The sequence below is a fragment of the Antechinus flavipes genome, chromosome 3 (genome assembly GCF_016432865.1).
Source record: "Antechinus flavipes isolate AdamAnt ecotype Samford, QLD, Australia chromosome 3, AdamAnt_v2, whole genome shotgun sequence".
In the NCBI taxonomy this organism is placed as follows: domain Eukaryota; kingdom Metazoa; phylum Chordata; class Mammalia; order Dasyuromorphia; family Dasyuridae; genus Antechinus; species Antechinus flavipes.
Genome location: NC_067400.1, coordinates 29619487 through 29637359, shown reverse-complemented (window position 1 = coordinate 29637359; position 17873 = coordinate 29619487). Strand labels below are relative to the sequence as shown.

Genomic DNA, 17873 nt, shown 5'->3' with positions numbered 1-17873 from the left:
CCTCAAGCAACCATGTGAGGAAAGTGTCCCAGATGGTATTTTTCCTATTTTATGGAGAAGGAAATCAACCACAAAGATATGTTCCCTTGGGATAGTGGAGGGTGGACAGAGCTTTGGACTGGTGTTCCACAGAGAGTGGATTCAAGATCGGCCTCTCCTTATGAAATGTATGGTTTCTTCAGCTGCAAAATGGGGATCCTAAGAGCACTTATCACACAGAGTTGCTGTGAGAATCAAATGAATATTTATCTATCTGTTTGTCTGTCTATGTAGTGTATACAACACATACACATCTTTGCAAATCTTTAGTATTATATTTATAAAAAGGCATCTCCAAGCCTCTACTAACTCTCCCAGTCACTAGACTTCCCCAAATTACATTGTAATTTTTTGTGTATATAGTTTGTATTTATTTAACTATGTAAATATTTACTATTTAACTCAATAGAATGCAAGCTTCTTGAGGTTGGGGATTTGTTTCAGTTAGTATCTCCAGAACCTAGCATATAATAGACATAAAATAAGTCTCTTAGTGATTAGTGAATTGTATTGAGTTAATTTGAATTAAATCATCTAAGGGTACACAGTTAATAAGTAGCAGATCTGGATCTTCTAACAAACTGTTGTGTTTGGCAGTCATCTATACTGTTTCTCTATGGTCATCTGTAACTGGAGGGTCATATACAATATCATTACTGGTGAAAAGTAAGCTTGGAAAAGGAGGTGGTCCAGTAATATTATAGACACTAGAAGAGCCACGTGAAGGGAGTGAGATGCTATATCGGGAATGGATACTTGGGGTGGGGTGGAGGAAGGATGAGAATCGAACAGTCTGTGAGGGGAAGTGAAATTGTGAATTGCTTTGGCAGAAAATTGATCTGTACTAATGAAATCAGAGGAAGGGGAGCAGCTAGGTAGTGTCAAAATGCATAGAGTGTGGGGTCTGGAGGTAGAAAGACTCTTCTTCTTGAGTTCAAATCCAGCCTCAGACTGTGACTCTAGACAAGTCATTTAACTCTGTTTGCTTCAGTTTCCTCATCTGTAAAATGAACTAGAGAAGGAAGTGACAAACCACCCCAGTATCTTTGCCAAGAAAACCCCAAATGGGGTCATGAAGAATTCGACATGATTAAACAGCAACAAAAAGCGATGAAATCACAAATGCATCAAAATAAAAATCAGAGTAAACTTTCTGATAACAGTGACTATGGGGAGTGAAACTTTGGAATCCATGCTTTTTAATATTTGCTCTTTGGGGGCAAAGACGGTATTATGTTGTCATTCAAGCTTATGGCTTATTTTTGTCACACAATTTCATTTCATGTTTCTCAGATAACTTACTGTGAGGCAGGAGAGATGTGAGATATGAGATATCAATTTCTAGGAGCAAGCCAAGGATTCAGAAAGTTAAAGAATCACCAAATCTCTAAACTGGGGAGATGAAATACATGCTACTGTACAGTGAATTGTCATTTTTTGTGTACTTAAATGACCTTGAAGAGCTTGCTTAGTCATCTACTCATTAGTGCCCTGAAAAGACTCAGTTTATAGATGTGGAAACTGGAAAGAATGTTGTCTAGAGTTATTTTCAGGTTCAATTCTTTAGGCAGAAACATATTCATTCATGACCTTAATAAACTTACAACCTGGGCTTTTGTTGATTAAAAGAAATGGTTACAGGCATTGAGATTCCAAATCTCTTTGCCCTAGCCATATTGCCCTGATGTTCTAGCATCCCTCCTGATAGAATCAGAGTTGGAACAGGAAACCATCTTCCCCAGTTCATACCTAATCAAATGTTCCCTTTATGGCATACCTAGGAAGTGGTCATCCAGCCTTTGCTTGATATGCTATAATATAATAATTATAAACATAAAAAATATATTTGATTAATAATTCATATTTCATACCTATAACTTTCACCCACCAAAGTTGCTGAGTCTTAGACTCCATTTTCATGTATATAACTGAGAAGCTCTCTCTATACGCAACATACAGAATTTTTATTTAACATTCTTGACAGTACCATAGGCTCAAAACTCAGTATTTGAAATGAAAAATGAAATCTATATAAATCCCACTACCTTGGTTACTGATGTGCAGCGGCTTGTGGGATTAGATGTCTGAGTGAAATAGAACCCTTTTTCTTAAAGAAGCCTGCGTCTCATTCTTGTACCTTGAGTATATATCAGTTAGAATAATTTCCATTCAGAATGTATTTTTCAGTCAAACTAATGTTAAGCCAAACTCTTTGATAAGAGATGTATCGTGCGTTTCCTATACCCCATAACATATGGCATGCTATATTACTATGGATACTGTACAATGGTTTTATACCTGGAGAATAGTATTTTAATGTCTCCATGTTCAAATGCCCATGAAATAGCATAATATTCTTTTAGAAATTGTTCTTTCTAGGGGAGCCCGTCAAGAAGAAGTATGTTGCTACCTGAGCATGGCATTTGCTATTGTTGATTATGTTCCAAGAGTAGTTAATTTCGCACCATTTCTCTGTTTCCTCTGTAGGACACTTGAATGGAATCATGGTGTCCTTGATGTGTACATCACCCTTTTCCTAGAACGGATTGTAACCCCTCCATGCCTTCTTGCCCTGTTTTGAGCTTACTCCTACCCTTCCCCCACTACACCCCATAAATTCTCTGGAGAAAAAGGGGCAGCTACATGATAAGAGTGGATAGAGCACTAGACTTGGATTCAGGAAGACAAACTCAACTCTAGTTCAATCACTTACAAATTCAATCCCTGAAAAAGTCATTTAACTTCGAGTCACTTACCTTTTGTCTGCCTCAGTTTCTTCAATTGTAAAAGGATAATCATTCAAAATTATTCTGAGGATAAAAATGAGATATTTGCAACATTCTTAATAACTCAAGGCCTGATACATAATAGGTGTTTTAAAAATGCTTGCTTCTTTCCCTTTTCCTTTCTTTATCCCTCAGTACCTTGTCCTGATGCTCTTGATGAATATTTATCCATTAAGTCAATTTTATACATTCACCAAGCATTTGTTAAACATGATCTGCCAGGAACTGTGCTATAATCAGGGATCCCCCTCCCCCCAAAAGATGACAATAATAAAAATAACCAGGAGTAACTAGCATATAGTCCTCACTCTTGAGGGGTTTATTTTCCTAAAGCACATTCTTCCCAAGGCAAAGAAAACTTAGCTTTATTAAAAGGAAAAATTTCCGAACAATAAATTTTAATTTTTTGAAAATCTGCCTCTCCATGGCAAAAATGATCACAGTGAAACATGTCAATGTCTCTATAATGGTTCTGTTTAAATTAATTGATGTGTAGCTCAGCTCCCTCCTGACATGCGGGAACTAACCCTCTTTCTTGCAATCTGGCCAGTCTTGCTCTTTTGTGAGTGTACATTTCTTGGATGAAAGATTTTCCATTACTTTTTGCCCAGCTTTCATTATTAGTAATATACCACAGCCCACTGATGAAAGACTCGTGGACATTTCATATCACCTTGTTCTTTTTAAGTCTAAGCACCCAATTTCAGGGCAAGACCCTTCTCCCCAAGTTGACTTCTAAAAGATACACAGTCTATAATTACATATACATATAATATATACATATATATATATATACCACATATATAAAAATTCAATATGTATATAGGTATATATAGTGCATTTAATAGCCTACAACAAAGAAAATAATCAAATAAACTAACATAAAAGAAATAAAATCTAATATGAAATCAAAGGCATTTCACAAGGGAATTATTCTATGTTCCTTTCCAAATTCATTTGAAGTTTTATTATATACCTATATCTATATTGTACATATACACATACACATATATATGGGTAGCTAGAGGCACAGTAAATAAAATGCTAGGCTTGAAGTCAGGTAGACTCATCTTCCTGAATTCAAATTGGGTCTTAGACACTTACTAGCTGTGTGAGCCTGGTTAAGTCATTTAACTTTGTTTACCTCCATTTTCTCATTGGTAAAATAAGCTGGAAAAGGAAATGGCAAACTACTTTGCTATCTTTGCCAAGAAAAACCCAAATGGAGTCACAGAGATTTGGGCATGACTGAAAAGTGACTAAACAACATGTATATAAAAATAAGATTTGTATACATATATACTGTAGATACACACATGCACGCACACACACACACATATATGTGTATGTGTGTGTGTGTGTATTTGTATTTTTATTAGAAACAAAATGTTAATCAACTAGGAAAGTCTTGAAACAAACAGGAGTATATAGGAAATGAAAAACTATTGTAAGGAGTCTCAAGTTTCCTCCAAAGTGAATTCCATAATGTTCTACCTTTACTGTTAGTGCTTCCTCCTCAAAATTACTCAGTATTTACTTTATATATATTTCTTTATGTATGTATTGGCTTCCAGAATAGATTTTAGGACAGGAATTTTATACCTTAGCCTAAGTGCTTGATAGAAACTTACTGAATTTGAGGCTTAAAAAAAACAATCCATGAGCACCCTATAATCTATTGGCTTTAATTATTGCATATATAGATTGTTTCCAGTATTTTCATTATTTTAATACAAAGAATATTTTACATTATTTTCCCTTTATATTATTATTATTACTTTTCTAAAAATCTAGCAATGAAATTATTGGTCAAACTGCAGCATTTACTACATGTTGTCCCATTAGATACAGTGATTTGACCTGTGATTTCATTGCAGTATGAAAAGTCCTCTCCCTGCTCGATCACTGAGAGAGTTTAAGTGACTTGTCTGGATTCACAAAACCAGTATGTTTAATATTGGCAGTATTTAAACCTGTATTCTTCAGTCACAAAAAACCTCCCTATCCACTGAACCACATTACCTTTCACACACATCTCTCTTACCAGTTTCTATCAGTATAAAGTCCTATCAACAATCTATTCGACTTCCATTTCCACATGACTCTGACAACATTCAATCATTGGAGAGGAGGAGGTATCTTTATCATTTTGGGGCATGTGTAACTTGGTATTTTAAGGCTTTCTAGATTTGGCTTTCTCAATCAAAGGTAATAGAATTTTCTTTCTGTAGTTATTGATAGCTTACATTTCCTCCTTTAATAATTATATCTTCATGTTCTTTGACCATGCTCCAATAGGGAGCATAAATGTTCTCTCATAAATGTGTGTGTACATGTATGTATATATGTGCACATACATCTATACTCACAACACACATGCATACATGCACACATTTGTATACAATATACACATATCCATACCCATATATGTGTATCTGTGTGTATATGTTCCTCATAGATTCCAGATATCAGATTTTTATGGCACCTGCCTCAAAAGGATTGTTGTAAAGGTCAAAGAAAATAATCTATGCAATGTACTTTGCTGACTTAAAAGTGCTATATAGATGCCAGTTAGTATTGTTAGTATGTTGTCTGGAAAGGTAACAATCTATTTGTTAAACTGCCCCCAGTCTGGCTCCAGCTTAGCTTTCTAAACTTCCCACCCCTCCCCCATTATTCTCCCTCCCAAATTCAATATACTATCCAAACTGGGATATTGGCTATTCTCTTAACAGAACTTTCCATCTCATACCTGTAAGCCTTTGTCTCTTTCTCCAAAGGCAATGAATTTTTCATTTGTCTCTAGGGAGTCCTAAACTCCCTAGTTCAGTTTGAACCCACTTTCAACAGGAAATCCTTCCTTATCTTCCTAGAGGTTAATATTTTTTTCCTTCCTCAAAATACCTTGCGTGTGTGTGTGTGTGTGTGTGTGTGTGTGTGTGTGTGTGTGTGAGAGAGAGAGAGAGAGAGAGAGAGAGAGAGAGAGAGAGAGAGAGAGAGAGAGAGACACCTGGACCCTGGACTTGTCAACCCTTTTTGCCTCAGTTCCTCATTTGTAAAATGAACTGGAGAAGGAAATGGTAAACCACTCTACTGTCTTTGTCAAGAAAACTTTTTATGAAGAGTTGGACACAACTGAAAAATAACTGAACAACACTAATGAAATTACGTAGTAATCATAATAGCTCAAATATGAATTGCATTTAAAAGTATACATCATGTTTTCATAGATCATAAAGATTATTTTGTTGGCTTTTGGATTTTTTTGTACACCGTAGGTACTTAATAAGTGCTTATCGGATGGAATTACTTAAGACGGCTAGGGACTACGTACAGCTAGTTGATTGATGGTGTTTTTGTGATTGTGGTTTTTAAATTTTCAGTGTAGTACATTTTATCTTGGATTTAAGCCATGAGTAAAATTTTACTCTGTCAACATAGGGAAGCTAAATACCACTAAAATCCACTTCCTTTTTCCCAGCTCCTGGGCCTCAACTCCATCAGAACTTACTATGTCTCTGAAGAATGAAACCCGAGTAAACACCTCTGCACTGCAGAAGATCGCTGCCGACATGAGCAACTTAATAGAAAACCTGGATACCAGGGACCTCCATTTTGAAGGAGAGGAAGTGGATTTTGATTTATCCCCAGAGGATTCTAAGCCTGGTAAGATAGAAGTCCCTTTCCCTTCAGCACCTAAAGGCTGCTAAGCTGGGAGAGAGGAATACACTTCTTTTGCGGGTGCAGGGGATAGTAGGTTGGTTTATAAGTTATGAATGAAGCTGTAGTTCTATAAAAGCAGTAAATTAAAGGTCAGAGCTTTGAGAAGAGCCCTTGGAATATGATTTTGAGCGTTGGATTGGGAGGACCTGGGACTCAATGACAGGATGACAGATATAGAGCTAGAATAGACTTTTGAGATCATCATCACACAAGAGGTCCCATGTTAACCTCCACTTGACTGGATTCTCAGTTAGGGATGGCAGAGTTGGCTCAGAATCCTTACTGTCCCACCCTCCACAGGCTCTATTAGGATTTCTTCTCCCCAGTGAAGAATATCCTGGCCCCTCTAGAATCCTGACTAGGGAATGTATGTGGCCACTCAAACAATTGACATCCTAAGGATTCCTCCAACCTTGCTGTCAGCCATGCTCCTGTGACCTAAAGAATACCAAGTTTTTCAATCCTCCCAGCAGCTGAACTCTCCTATACGTGTTGTCTCCTCAAATAGAAACTGAGCTAATTAAAAGCAAGAACTATCTGGCTTTTCTATTTTTATTCTAGCACTTAGCATGGTATTTGGGAATTAGTGGTTCAGTACATAGATCACCTTGTCTAGAGTCAGGAAAATTCATCTACTTGAGTTCAAATCCAACCTCAAGCCACTTAATAACTGTGTGACCCTGGGCAAATCACTTAATCTTGTTTACCTCAGTTTCCCTTTCTGTCAAATGATCTGGAGAAAGAAACCACTTAAGTATTTTGCCAGAAAAATTCCAAATGGGGTCAGAAAAGTTGGATATGGATTGAAACCACTGAACAACAAAGCAATAAATGTGCTTCTACTCCTTTTCTTTCCAACTATTCCAAAACTCTCCTTTTACAGAGGAAGAAACAGAGACTTGATCAAGTGATTTATCCGAAGTAGCAGCAGGATTAGGATTAAAATTCAGTTCTTCTGACTCCAAATCCAGAATCTCTTTTTTTGCTGCTTATAAGCTATTAAATTTCTCCATTTCATTTTGTTTGTGACTTCATTAGGATGAAGAATGATTGAGGAAGTTTCCTCTAATAATGAATATCATCGCTTTCCCTATAATTTAGATTCTTAGAAAGTTGCCTGTTGCACTGAAAAGTTATGTGACTTGTCTAAAATCACATAGCCAGAATGTGCCAGAAGGAGGATTTGAATCCAGGCTAACTTTCTAACCACTTTGCAAAACAAAAATGAGGCCTCTGTTGTTACCCATATTACCATAGTTAAATCAATTCACCTTTTTCAGTCTGTTTTGTCATCTTTTTTTTTTTTGAGAATTCCAAAATCCTCCCATGTCAAACTCTATGATCTTGTTACCCAAGACCCAATATCAATACCAAGCATTTTATAGTTAGTTTGTTCTTATAGAGGTAACATGATCTAATGACTAAAGTGCTGGACTTGGAGTCAAGTCTACAAGCATTAATTAAGCACCTGTTCTGTACTAGACACTAAGCTGAGTGCTAAGGCTACAATGAAAGGCAAAACCAGACTGCTTTCAAGGAGCTCACCTTGCAGTGAGGGAGACAACATAATAAAAATTGTAAGTCATCCCAGGAGGAAGACACAAAGATTCAGGTGCTTTGGCAAAGATTTCTTGAAAAAAGTAGAGTTTTAGTGGAGATTTGAAGGAATCCAGGGAAACTCAGCTGCAGAGATGGAGAGAAAGAGAGCTCTAGGCTTGGAGGACCATCAGTCCAGAGATGGAGTATGATTATTTGAGGAAGAGATTGGAGTATTTGAAAAGAGGGAAGACAGGAGAGGTAGGAATGGGTCAAGTTCTGATGAACTTTAAAATCCAGAGAAGTAATTTTATATTTAAACTTAGAGATTATGGAAAACTTCCAGCATTTACTGAAGAAGAGAATGACCAGTTAGACTGACATATCAGGATGATCAATGAGAATTGCCTGGAGCTGGGAGAGACTTGAGGCAGTTAGAGCAACCAGCAGCCTGCCTCAGTAGTTCAAGTTTGAGATGATATGGGGCCAGTACCAGAGACAAAGGAGGAAAGAGGAAGTAAAAAGTTTTAAAAAAATGAGTTCAAATTCTATTTAAGATGTTTTCTAACCATGTGACTCCAAGTAATTAACCTGATTGGTGACATTTAGGTAAGTTAACTTCTCTCAGTCTCAATGTGCTGAGACTAGTAGCTAAATTATAGGGCAGGATCAAAGGACGTAACAAATGCAAAGCACTTTTAAAAGTATAAAATACTTGTATGATTGTTGGCTATTATTATGTTTATTTTCATTAATTGATTATTTTTAGTGCGCATCCCCTTCTCGGCTATCTACCACACTCAAGGATTTAAGGACCCCAACATAACCACCTATCTCACTGGGTGTCCCATCAAAGCCCAGGTCCTAGAAGTGGAGCGATTCACCTCAACAACAAGGGTCAGTACACGTGTCACCACAGTCATGTTTTTACATAACTAATTCATTTACTTGCTTTTATATATCCAAGAGATTGTTCCCAGTGATGTGAGCATGTTACAGGAGTGCAGGTAACAACTTTTATGCCATGCTAATTGAGTGGAGAGCCTTCATAAGTTTCTGGCCACCAGAATTTACTTGGTAGCCAGTAACTTGATGAAGAATCTCTTAGGATTTAGACATTTTGGTCAGTTGGCCAAGAAACATAGATCTTGTCATCTGGTCTATATCCAACTTCTTGCCAGCTTGGCAGGACCTGCCAGAGCCTGCCCTTTGCTTAAGACTCCAGGATCACTTCATATAATTATAAAGCACAGGATAAGACTTGTGCTTCTCCTGGGTTCTGCAGGATTTTAAAGAAAAACCCACCAAGTGCATTAAAGCCTTCCTATTTTCTTTCCTCTTTGACACTGTTCTTCTTTGGGTTATTTCCCAATCAGGTTCTATTTTGTTTCTGTTATATTCTCTTATCTCCTCAGGTCTGCCATTTTGTCCCTGTCTTCATATCCTTATTCCCTAGCTAGGATCAATGAGTCCATTTCTTGTTTCTTGTTTTGTCCTCTTGCTATCACCGTACAGTGGGAAGGGCTCAGAGCATGAAGCTGAAGAACCTGAATTTGAATTTACATAAAACCTAAATTTGCATCTTTGCAAATTCTGCCTACTTATCATAGTTCTGACTACTGAGACCCTGTTGACCAAGACTGATCCCTCTTTCACTTAACAACCCTTCAAATGAGTTCTTTCTTTCATGACAAACAGCCTTAGTTCCTCCTAGCAATCCACCTGTAGTATAATCCCAAGGCCATTTATCATGGACATCTTTCTGCCCAGCTCTTCCCCCATTCCCTCAACTCACAATGATAGATTCAAGTTTAAAAAGTAAATTATCCTATAAGATTGTACTATAGTTAGATCATTGGATTGGTTAAAATGAAACTATGTGGAAATCAGAGTTTTAATTTTGGGAGATAAAAAAACATAAATCTGCATCATAAACATCTTAGGTATAGGACTAGCTTATGGTTATAGGTTATAGGACCACCATTGCTTTATAACTTATCAGTATCCTTTTTTAAAATGTGGTATCCTCAATTGAATATAATATTCCTGTTGGGGTATAACCGAGGCACATTATATTGATTCTCTCACCTCCACTGAGAGATGGAGCTCTGAAAGTTCTGTCTCTTTTCATGCAGACTACATTTTAATTATCTTTATATGACTCCTAGCAAAGTGCTTGGCCAATAATAAGTACTTAATGAATGGGTTTTGAATATCTATATGACAATATCCATGTGGTGCTCTGCCACATTTCTGGAGAACTTTGGACATTAGCAATCTGTCAAAGATGGAACCAAGATGATTTTTCAGCAACTCACAGGACATCATTGCCACTACATCCTTATGTAAAATTTTAGAGTAGGCAAGGTTTGCTTTGCCTCCTTTTACTGTGTTTTTTTTTTCCTTCTGTTTCCTGGCCCCTCCTCCATCTTACCTTCCAAGTTTTCAGTACCCTGTGAATACCCAAGGCCTTCCAACAATGGTGGTCTCCATAAGCTAGTCCTATACCTAAGATCCCTATGATGCAGATTTATGCTTTTCCACCTCCCAAAATTAAAGCTCTTATTCCCATGTAGTTTCATTTTAGCCAATGTGATGATTTAATTATAGTAATACATAGTGCAATCTTCTAGGGTAACTTACTTTATGAAGGATCTTTTAAGCTTGAATCTTTCATTTGTGGGCTGAAGAAGGAGGGGGGGAGTTAGGGAGATCTTTTTGAATAGAAGGACATTCGTGATAACTCTCATCAACCCTAAGACTCTACCACTTTAAGGCCTTGGAAGTTCCCCCTTTCTGTGCTGTCTATATGATTTCTGGGGCATGAGAAAGAGAGCAGAGCAGTCCTACTTTCTTATCTGCCTCTGGTTACAATCTCCTGGCTTTATTTCCCCTTTTCATTATTTACTGTTTTTTCCAATTGTCTATGTGCTTGGTTGGCTGAGGACAATTGACTTAATGTCTCTAGTCATATGGTTTTAGATGACTGCTTTCTAGGAATACATCATGTAAAGAACTCAGAACCTGAGAGTCTATTGATGATGTACTTGAAGTGATGAACATATGAAATACTCATACCATTTTTTAGGAAAATCACCTAACTACTTCTGTAAAATGTGGGGATTGAAGTCATTTTACAAGAGTCATTGAGCAACTTTCTGAAAATAAAGTTACTTCCAGTTTGTACATGTTTCAAGTTTATGATGTGACTCAGTTCCTCATTTTTAAAAAGTCATTTAAATGGCTTACAGTCATCAGATGCCATCTAGATGCCAATAACTTTCATTTGTCACTGCAGGTACCAAGTATTAATCTTTACACTATTGAATTAACCCATGGTGAATTTACATGGCAAGTAAAAAGGAAATTCAAGCATTTTCAAGAGTTTCATAGAGAACTACTGAAGTACAAAGCTTTTATTCGAATCCCAATTCCCACTAAAAGGTAAATGTTTCATCTATTTCAGAATTCAAAATATCAAGATAAAGATACAGAGATGTAGACATTTCTGGGAATGCGTACTTTTTTTTTTTCATTTCATTGTTGTAATTGTATAATTGTTTTCTTACTGATTTGTCTCAAAACCAGTCTTCCCATGTTTCCTTGTATTTCTTCCCGTGTTTGTCTTCTTCCCAAGTTTCCTCAGCTTCTATGCTTATTCTACCCCAATAACGTTCCTTTTCTGTGTGTGTTCAAGGCACACATTTCGAAGACAAAATGTCAAAGGAGAAGAACCAAGAGCAATGCCGAGCTTACCTCGGACATCAGAAAATATGGTCAGAGAGGAGCAGTTATCCAGTAGAAGAGTAAGTCCCTCACCTTCCTTTGCCACAACTGTTACCAATGAAAACAAATCAAACTCATTATGACTTAAATATTGTCATCTTTAGTGGGTCCTCTGAAATCTGTGTGTCTTATATTCTCCCATATTTAGAGAGAGAGGCAGTATGGCATATTGGATGGGGCCCAGACTCATGAAGACTTGGGTCTTAGTCTCATCTAGGAACTTCACTACTTCCCTTCACCACTGACTGTCCCAGCTAACCATCTAAGACTACACTGTGGAGTAGTTGTAGATCTGTGTGTAGTAGAGAGAGTTTCCCTACTTAGATTTTCCTGGGCCAATAAAATCACATTTCCATTTGAAAAGTAATTACATGGTAGCAAACTGGTTTGGTAGACAGAGCTTGGAATCAGGAATAACTGGATTGAAATACCTACCACCTCAAACAATAACTGCCTATGCAAATGACATAACCTCTCTGAAATTCAGGTAACTCTAGGTTTTTACCTGCCAGATTATGGGTAAAATTGGAAGAAATTAAAGATATATATAACTCATTGTCAAATGGTAGAATATCACAAGTTAAAAAAAAAAGAACAGATGCCAAAAAAATTTACAAGGTGAAAAAAAAGGAACAAAAATCTCTGAAAGTCTTACATTTCTCTATTTTGCCAATGGTCCACTGCTAGAGTTAGAACTTCAACAGCAGAGAATTTACAAGTTAACGTCAGGCATAAAAAAAAAAAATGAAAAAATCCCAATTCTTATCAACTAATGGGGAAGACAGTATTCCTATAGAATAAAATCACAGAGCCAATCCTTATCCATTTATTCTCTAAGCTGATCATCTGTATTTGGATCAAATCAACATCTTCAAGTAGTTGGAGAATATCTACTATGTGCTAGCTCTCGCTGGCTTAAAAAACCCAAGGGCTCCCATTTCATCCAGGTCATCTCCAGTGGTCTTAGTCTATATCTTGCCACTGGACCCAGATGGCTCTGGAGGGGAAAGTGAGGTGGTGACCTTGCACAGCCCTCCCTCACTTAAATCCAGCTCACTTGCATTGTCATGGAGTCACTTCCCTGATTTCATGGTCCTCTTTGAGAATGGAGGACAAATAACAACAGCCAGTCCTTGCTGTAGCTGTTGAGATGAAGGGAGGAAGAGAGTGGGATGATGATATGATAATTTTGTTGGGGCCTAGAAAATAGAATGGTGTAGAGAGTTAAATAGTAATTAAAAATTTAAATAGCTCTTCATACTAAAAGATTGTTGCCAAATGAAATACACAGGATAATAATTGGCCCCTGGGGTTAGAAACACTTTTCACTTTTTTATGGCTTTCCATTTCCCCATATATTTGCACATTATAACTGAAGCTTTAATATTTGCATTTCAGAAACAACTGGAAGATTACTTGACAAAGCTATTAAAAATGCCCATGTATAGAAACTATCATGCTACGGTGAGTATCGTGTAGTGATTTGACTTTGGAAAAATATCTTTCATTGGAAAATAGAGAATCTGATTTGTGACAGTTTCAAGTCCATGAAGATGAAATCTCCCTTGGTGTTTTGTTTATTAACTCACATGTTTTTATCCTCTTATGTATTGAGCTGTTGGTTCAAAGTAAATGAAAATGGAATTGAAAATTGACCTGACATGACATCCAAATATTGGTGACAGAATGCTATTGCAGTGGATACAAGTTGTCATGGATGTTGGTACAGACTGATCCCTCCATGCCTCCCACTCCCTGTGACTTTTTGCCACATCTTCCCAAAGGTCTCCATGGGAGTGCAAGCCTAAAATGCTGGGGGCTCTCCCCTAGATCTTTGGAGATGACATGAGTTATAGTGTCACCTGTTAGTCCTTGCTCTGCCAATATGACCTGTCCACTTCCCTTTACAGGCATGGATCTCATTGATAACTTATTCAAGTAGTTATACATCCCGAGCCTTGCCAGTTCCCATATGACCAGTTGGCTTCTTTGGATACTGAGGCAAACAAATAGCTTTTGTTTTGTTTTTCTTTTTGCACAATTAATCAAAATTTTTGTATGGCTTCTGGGATGAATTGATTTATTTTCACAGATTAGTTGCCTTTTTGTCCTTTCAAGATAATCTAGGTTAAGTGATTTACTCCAGGTCACACAGCTTGTAAATGCCTTTTGTTTTGACATCATTGTAGTTTCCATACATCATTACTATAGTCATATACCCCTCCAACACTTCCTCAACAGCCAAGCCTTCTTTTTTTTTTTAATTTAATTTTAACTAACATTTTATTTTCCCCAGTTACACATAAAAATTAACATTCTTTAAAAAAAATGTGTATTCCAAATTTTCCTTCTTCTTCCCTCACCTCCTCCCTTCTTGAGATAATAAGCAATTTAATATAGGTTATACATGGTCAACCATGTAACAGGTATTACCATATTAGTCAAGTTGTAAACAAAGATATAGACCCAAAGGGGGAAAAAAAAAACATCCTGAAAAAATACACAAAATGAAAAACAATAGGCTTTGATCTGTATGCAGTTCTCGCTCTAGGGGTGGATGACATTTTTCATCATGGGCCCTTTGGAATTATCTTGGATCATTATATTTCTGAGAAGAGCTAAGTCAATCATAGTTGATTATCATACAATGTTTCTGTTACTCTGTACAATGCTCTCCCAGTACAGTGATTCTTCCCAGGTTTTTAAAAAATTTGCCTACTTATTTCTTATAGTACATTCCATTCTGTTACAATCATATACCATAATTTGTTCAACTGCCATCCAATTGATGGAAAGTTCCCCAATTTCCAGTGGGAATCTCCCCAATTTCCAATGCTTTGCCATACAAAAAACCACTATAAATATTTTTTGTATAAATGGATCCTTCATCTATTTGTTGTTGTTGTTGTTGTTATTTTGGTTTCTTTGGGACACAAACCTAGTAGTACATTTGCTGGATCAAAGGATGTGCACTGTTTTGTAGCCCTTTGGGCAAGCCTTCTTTTTTTAACAAAGGTCAGGGCTGGGAGAGGAACATTTTGGTAAAAATTAAACCACACACATTGACTGTGTCTGTAACGTACTTTATTCCTGAGTCCTCCACTTTGCCAGCAAAATCAGACATGGATTTCTTTTTCAGTGATTTTAAAAGCTGCTTAGAAAACTCAATTGCCTTCTAGCAATGACAACAGCATTTTCAAACAACACAATTTTAAGTTCAATTCAATGGTTCAACTTAACATTTATTCAATTAGCCAATCAAGAAGCATTTATTAAGCACCTCTTGAATGCCAGGTAGTGTGCTAAATGCTTAAATATCATTATTTTTGATCCTCATAACAACCATAGGAGGAAAATGTTGTTATCATTCCCATTTTATAGTTGAGGAAACTAAGGCAAACAGAGTTTAAGTTACTTGCCTAGGCTTACATAGGTAGTAAGAGCCAAAGGCTGGATTTGAATTCAGGGTTTTTCTAACTTTCAGGTCCATCACTATGTGCAATATGGCTTCACCTAGTGGCAGAATATGGTATTATATCCTTCAGGACTCAGGGGGGAGAGAGAAGGGAGGAGGCTGAATCAGACTTTCAACCAATTTCTTTACAATTCACATTGAAAGCCCAAAAGGACTTATTAAATTTTCCCCTTCCCCAAGTTTCACTTTCAGCATTTCTTTTGGCTTAAAAAACATGGTTAGATGGTTAGTTCACCTGTTGGTTTTGCATTCATGTTGGAAGCTCTAACATCTAACTTATTAGCATAGGATTGTGTATTCAGGAAACATATGATAAATGCTGATTGAATTGTTTAAATAAAATCTCTCATTTTAAATTTAGCTTTAATTTCTCCTCTAAATCTAGTAAACTTCCTGATTTTCAACCTCATTTATTTGTGAGTTTTCTTAACACCTTACCAATATTTCTTTGAAACAAAAAGAGACTCTGAGTCCAAAAAGTTCTTTTAACAACAAAGTGATTTCGCCCTTTTAAATGACCATTTGGATTAATTTGTTGGAAAAAGCTAAAAATCTCAGAGTAAAATCCAATTAAATTATGCTATTGTTTTAACTTCACAATTTCTCCATTACTAAAACATAATCTAATTTAGTCTATTGGACATACAAATCTTGCTAGAGCAAATTTCTCCATTTTTTTCTGAACTTTGCTTATCTTAATTCTTCCTCTAGAAGTTGAAGGAATATTGATAAATTGACTTTAAAAGTAAATCCTGCTGTGATTTTCTCAGGCCCTATTCTACTCAATTTATGGTTTTCTCAGTCAGTCAATAAACATCAAGCATCCACTATATGGGAGGCACTGTACTAAAGTTGCATGTGGATGTAAAGAAAGGCAAAACTAAAACCATTCTCTGCTCTCAAAGAGCTTACAATCTAGTGGGGATGACAGCAAGTCAAGTACAATGTACAAATATACAGTGGCTACATTTGTAGACACCCACTGTGCATAAGGCACTGTAGTAAACACTTTTTGATTATCTCATTTGAATTTCATAACAACCCAGGGAGGTAGGTGTTTTTTATACAGATAAATTGGGGACAGTTACAGAAGGAACACATTAGTAAGACAATAAGGAGAAACTGGACAGGCTTCCAGATAACAGATTTTGACTGAAAATTTAAAGAATCCAGAAAGCTAGGAAGTGGTGATGATGAAATAAGAAAATGAGTACCAGAATATGTGGAGAGAATTCAGGTGTAAGTAGACTGGAAAGGTAGGAATGGGTTATATTAAGCAGGATTTGAAAAGACAATGGGTTTTGAATTTGATCCTTAGAGGTAATAGGCAGCCAGTTTAGTTGTTTGAATAGGAGAGATCACATGATCAGATATGAACTTTAGGAAGATCACTAATAGCTGAGTGGAAGATAGACTGGATTCAAGGAGAGACTTGTGGCAATTAGACCTGCTGGAAGGTGATAGGTGCTTGAATTCAAGTGATTGCTCCATTAGAAGAGAAAAGAAGGGATGGACAAAAGATGTCACGAAGCTAGAAATGACTGTATTTAACAACAACTGGTTGGATAGGAGAGTGAGAGGGTCTCTCATCTCCAAAGCACCTTCTTTTTTATGGAAGCTTGGAAGTTAATAGCTTTGTGTTAATATAAAATAATGATTCAAACAGTTCAACTGAAGAGATCAAGCAGACTATGACTAATACAGTTATTTATGTGACATTGTTAACTATAAAAGAACAAAATATTGCCAAGTAGCTGATTGTTGTTGTTATTCTTTTAAAACTTAAGGGAAAGGCAGTAAAATTCCTATTCCCATAATTGTTATTCTTTTCCACAATCTCCACCCACCAAAAAAAGGGAAAGAAAAGAATTTCTTCTAACTTCTATCTTCTCCTACATTTCCTATAATTTATATCTTTTAGATGTCTAACCCTTTGTGCATTACACTATTATGGGGGTAAGCCAAGATGCTTCCTTTCCTAAAAATTTGTTTGAAATAAATTATATTTTTTATATTAGTAAAGTAAAGGAAGTAAACAAGTTTAATTCTGTTCCTCTTTGCTGAATACAGGGACTGGGCTTTATGTGAAAATAGTGGGTGCTTAATAATGTTTGCTGATTTGAGCAAGGATTAAGAAATTTGGTCTAGCTTTCTCACAAGAATATTTATGATCAAACTTTAAGAGTGCTATGTAAATATGAAACATCATTATTACAGTTTTGTTTATATCAGCGAAGAGATGTTCTCAGAATTCTCAGATCCTGGATGGCAAAAAGAACCATATACATTTTCTTATTCACTTTTTTCCCCATTCTAAACAGAAGGATAAGCAGGCACTTTGTTATTATTGAGGGTAACTTTGAAAAGAAAGGGAGGGAAGAAACATTGGATTGTTCTAGAATTTGCTGTATCTCTATAAAGCATCATCATTTTCTGTCACCCATTTCTGGAACATTGATGTCTTTACCATTTTTTTTTCGACTAGGCTATCTCTACTATCCTATCTCTACTCCAGGAGAGAGAAAAGA

At 36.4% G+C, this 17873-nt stretch overlaps 1 protein-coding gene across 1 annotated transcript in view; it reads left to right on the top strand.

Moving 5' to 3' along the window:
* Positions 1-17873, top strand: part of PLD1 (phospholipase D1) — a 201881-nt gene that overhangs the window by 58250 nt on the left and 125758 nt on the right. Inside the window, exons 2-6 of the mRNA XM_051983176.1 lie at positions 6307-6491; positions 8854-8981; positions 11383-11528; positions 11782-11890; positions 13269-13334. Coding sequence (XP_051839136.1) covers positions 6338-6491; positions 8854-8981; positions 11383-11528; positions 11782-11890; positions 13269-13334 — 603 coding nt within the window. The 5' untranslated portion in view covers positions 6307-6337. The remainder of the gene's footprint in view (positions 1-6306; positions 6492-8853; positions 8982-11382; positions 11529-11781; positions 11891-13268; positions 13335-17873) is intronic.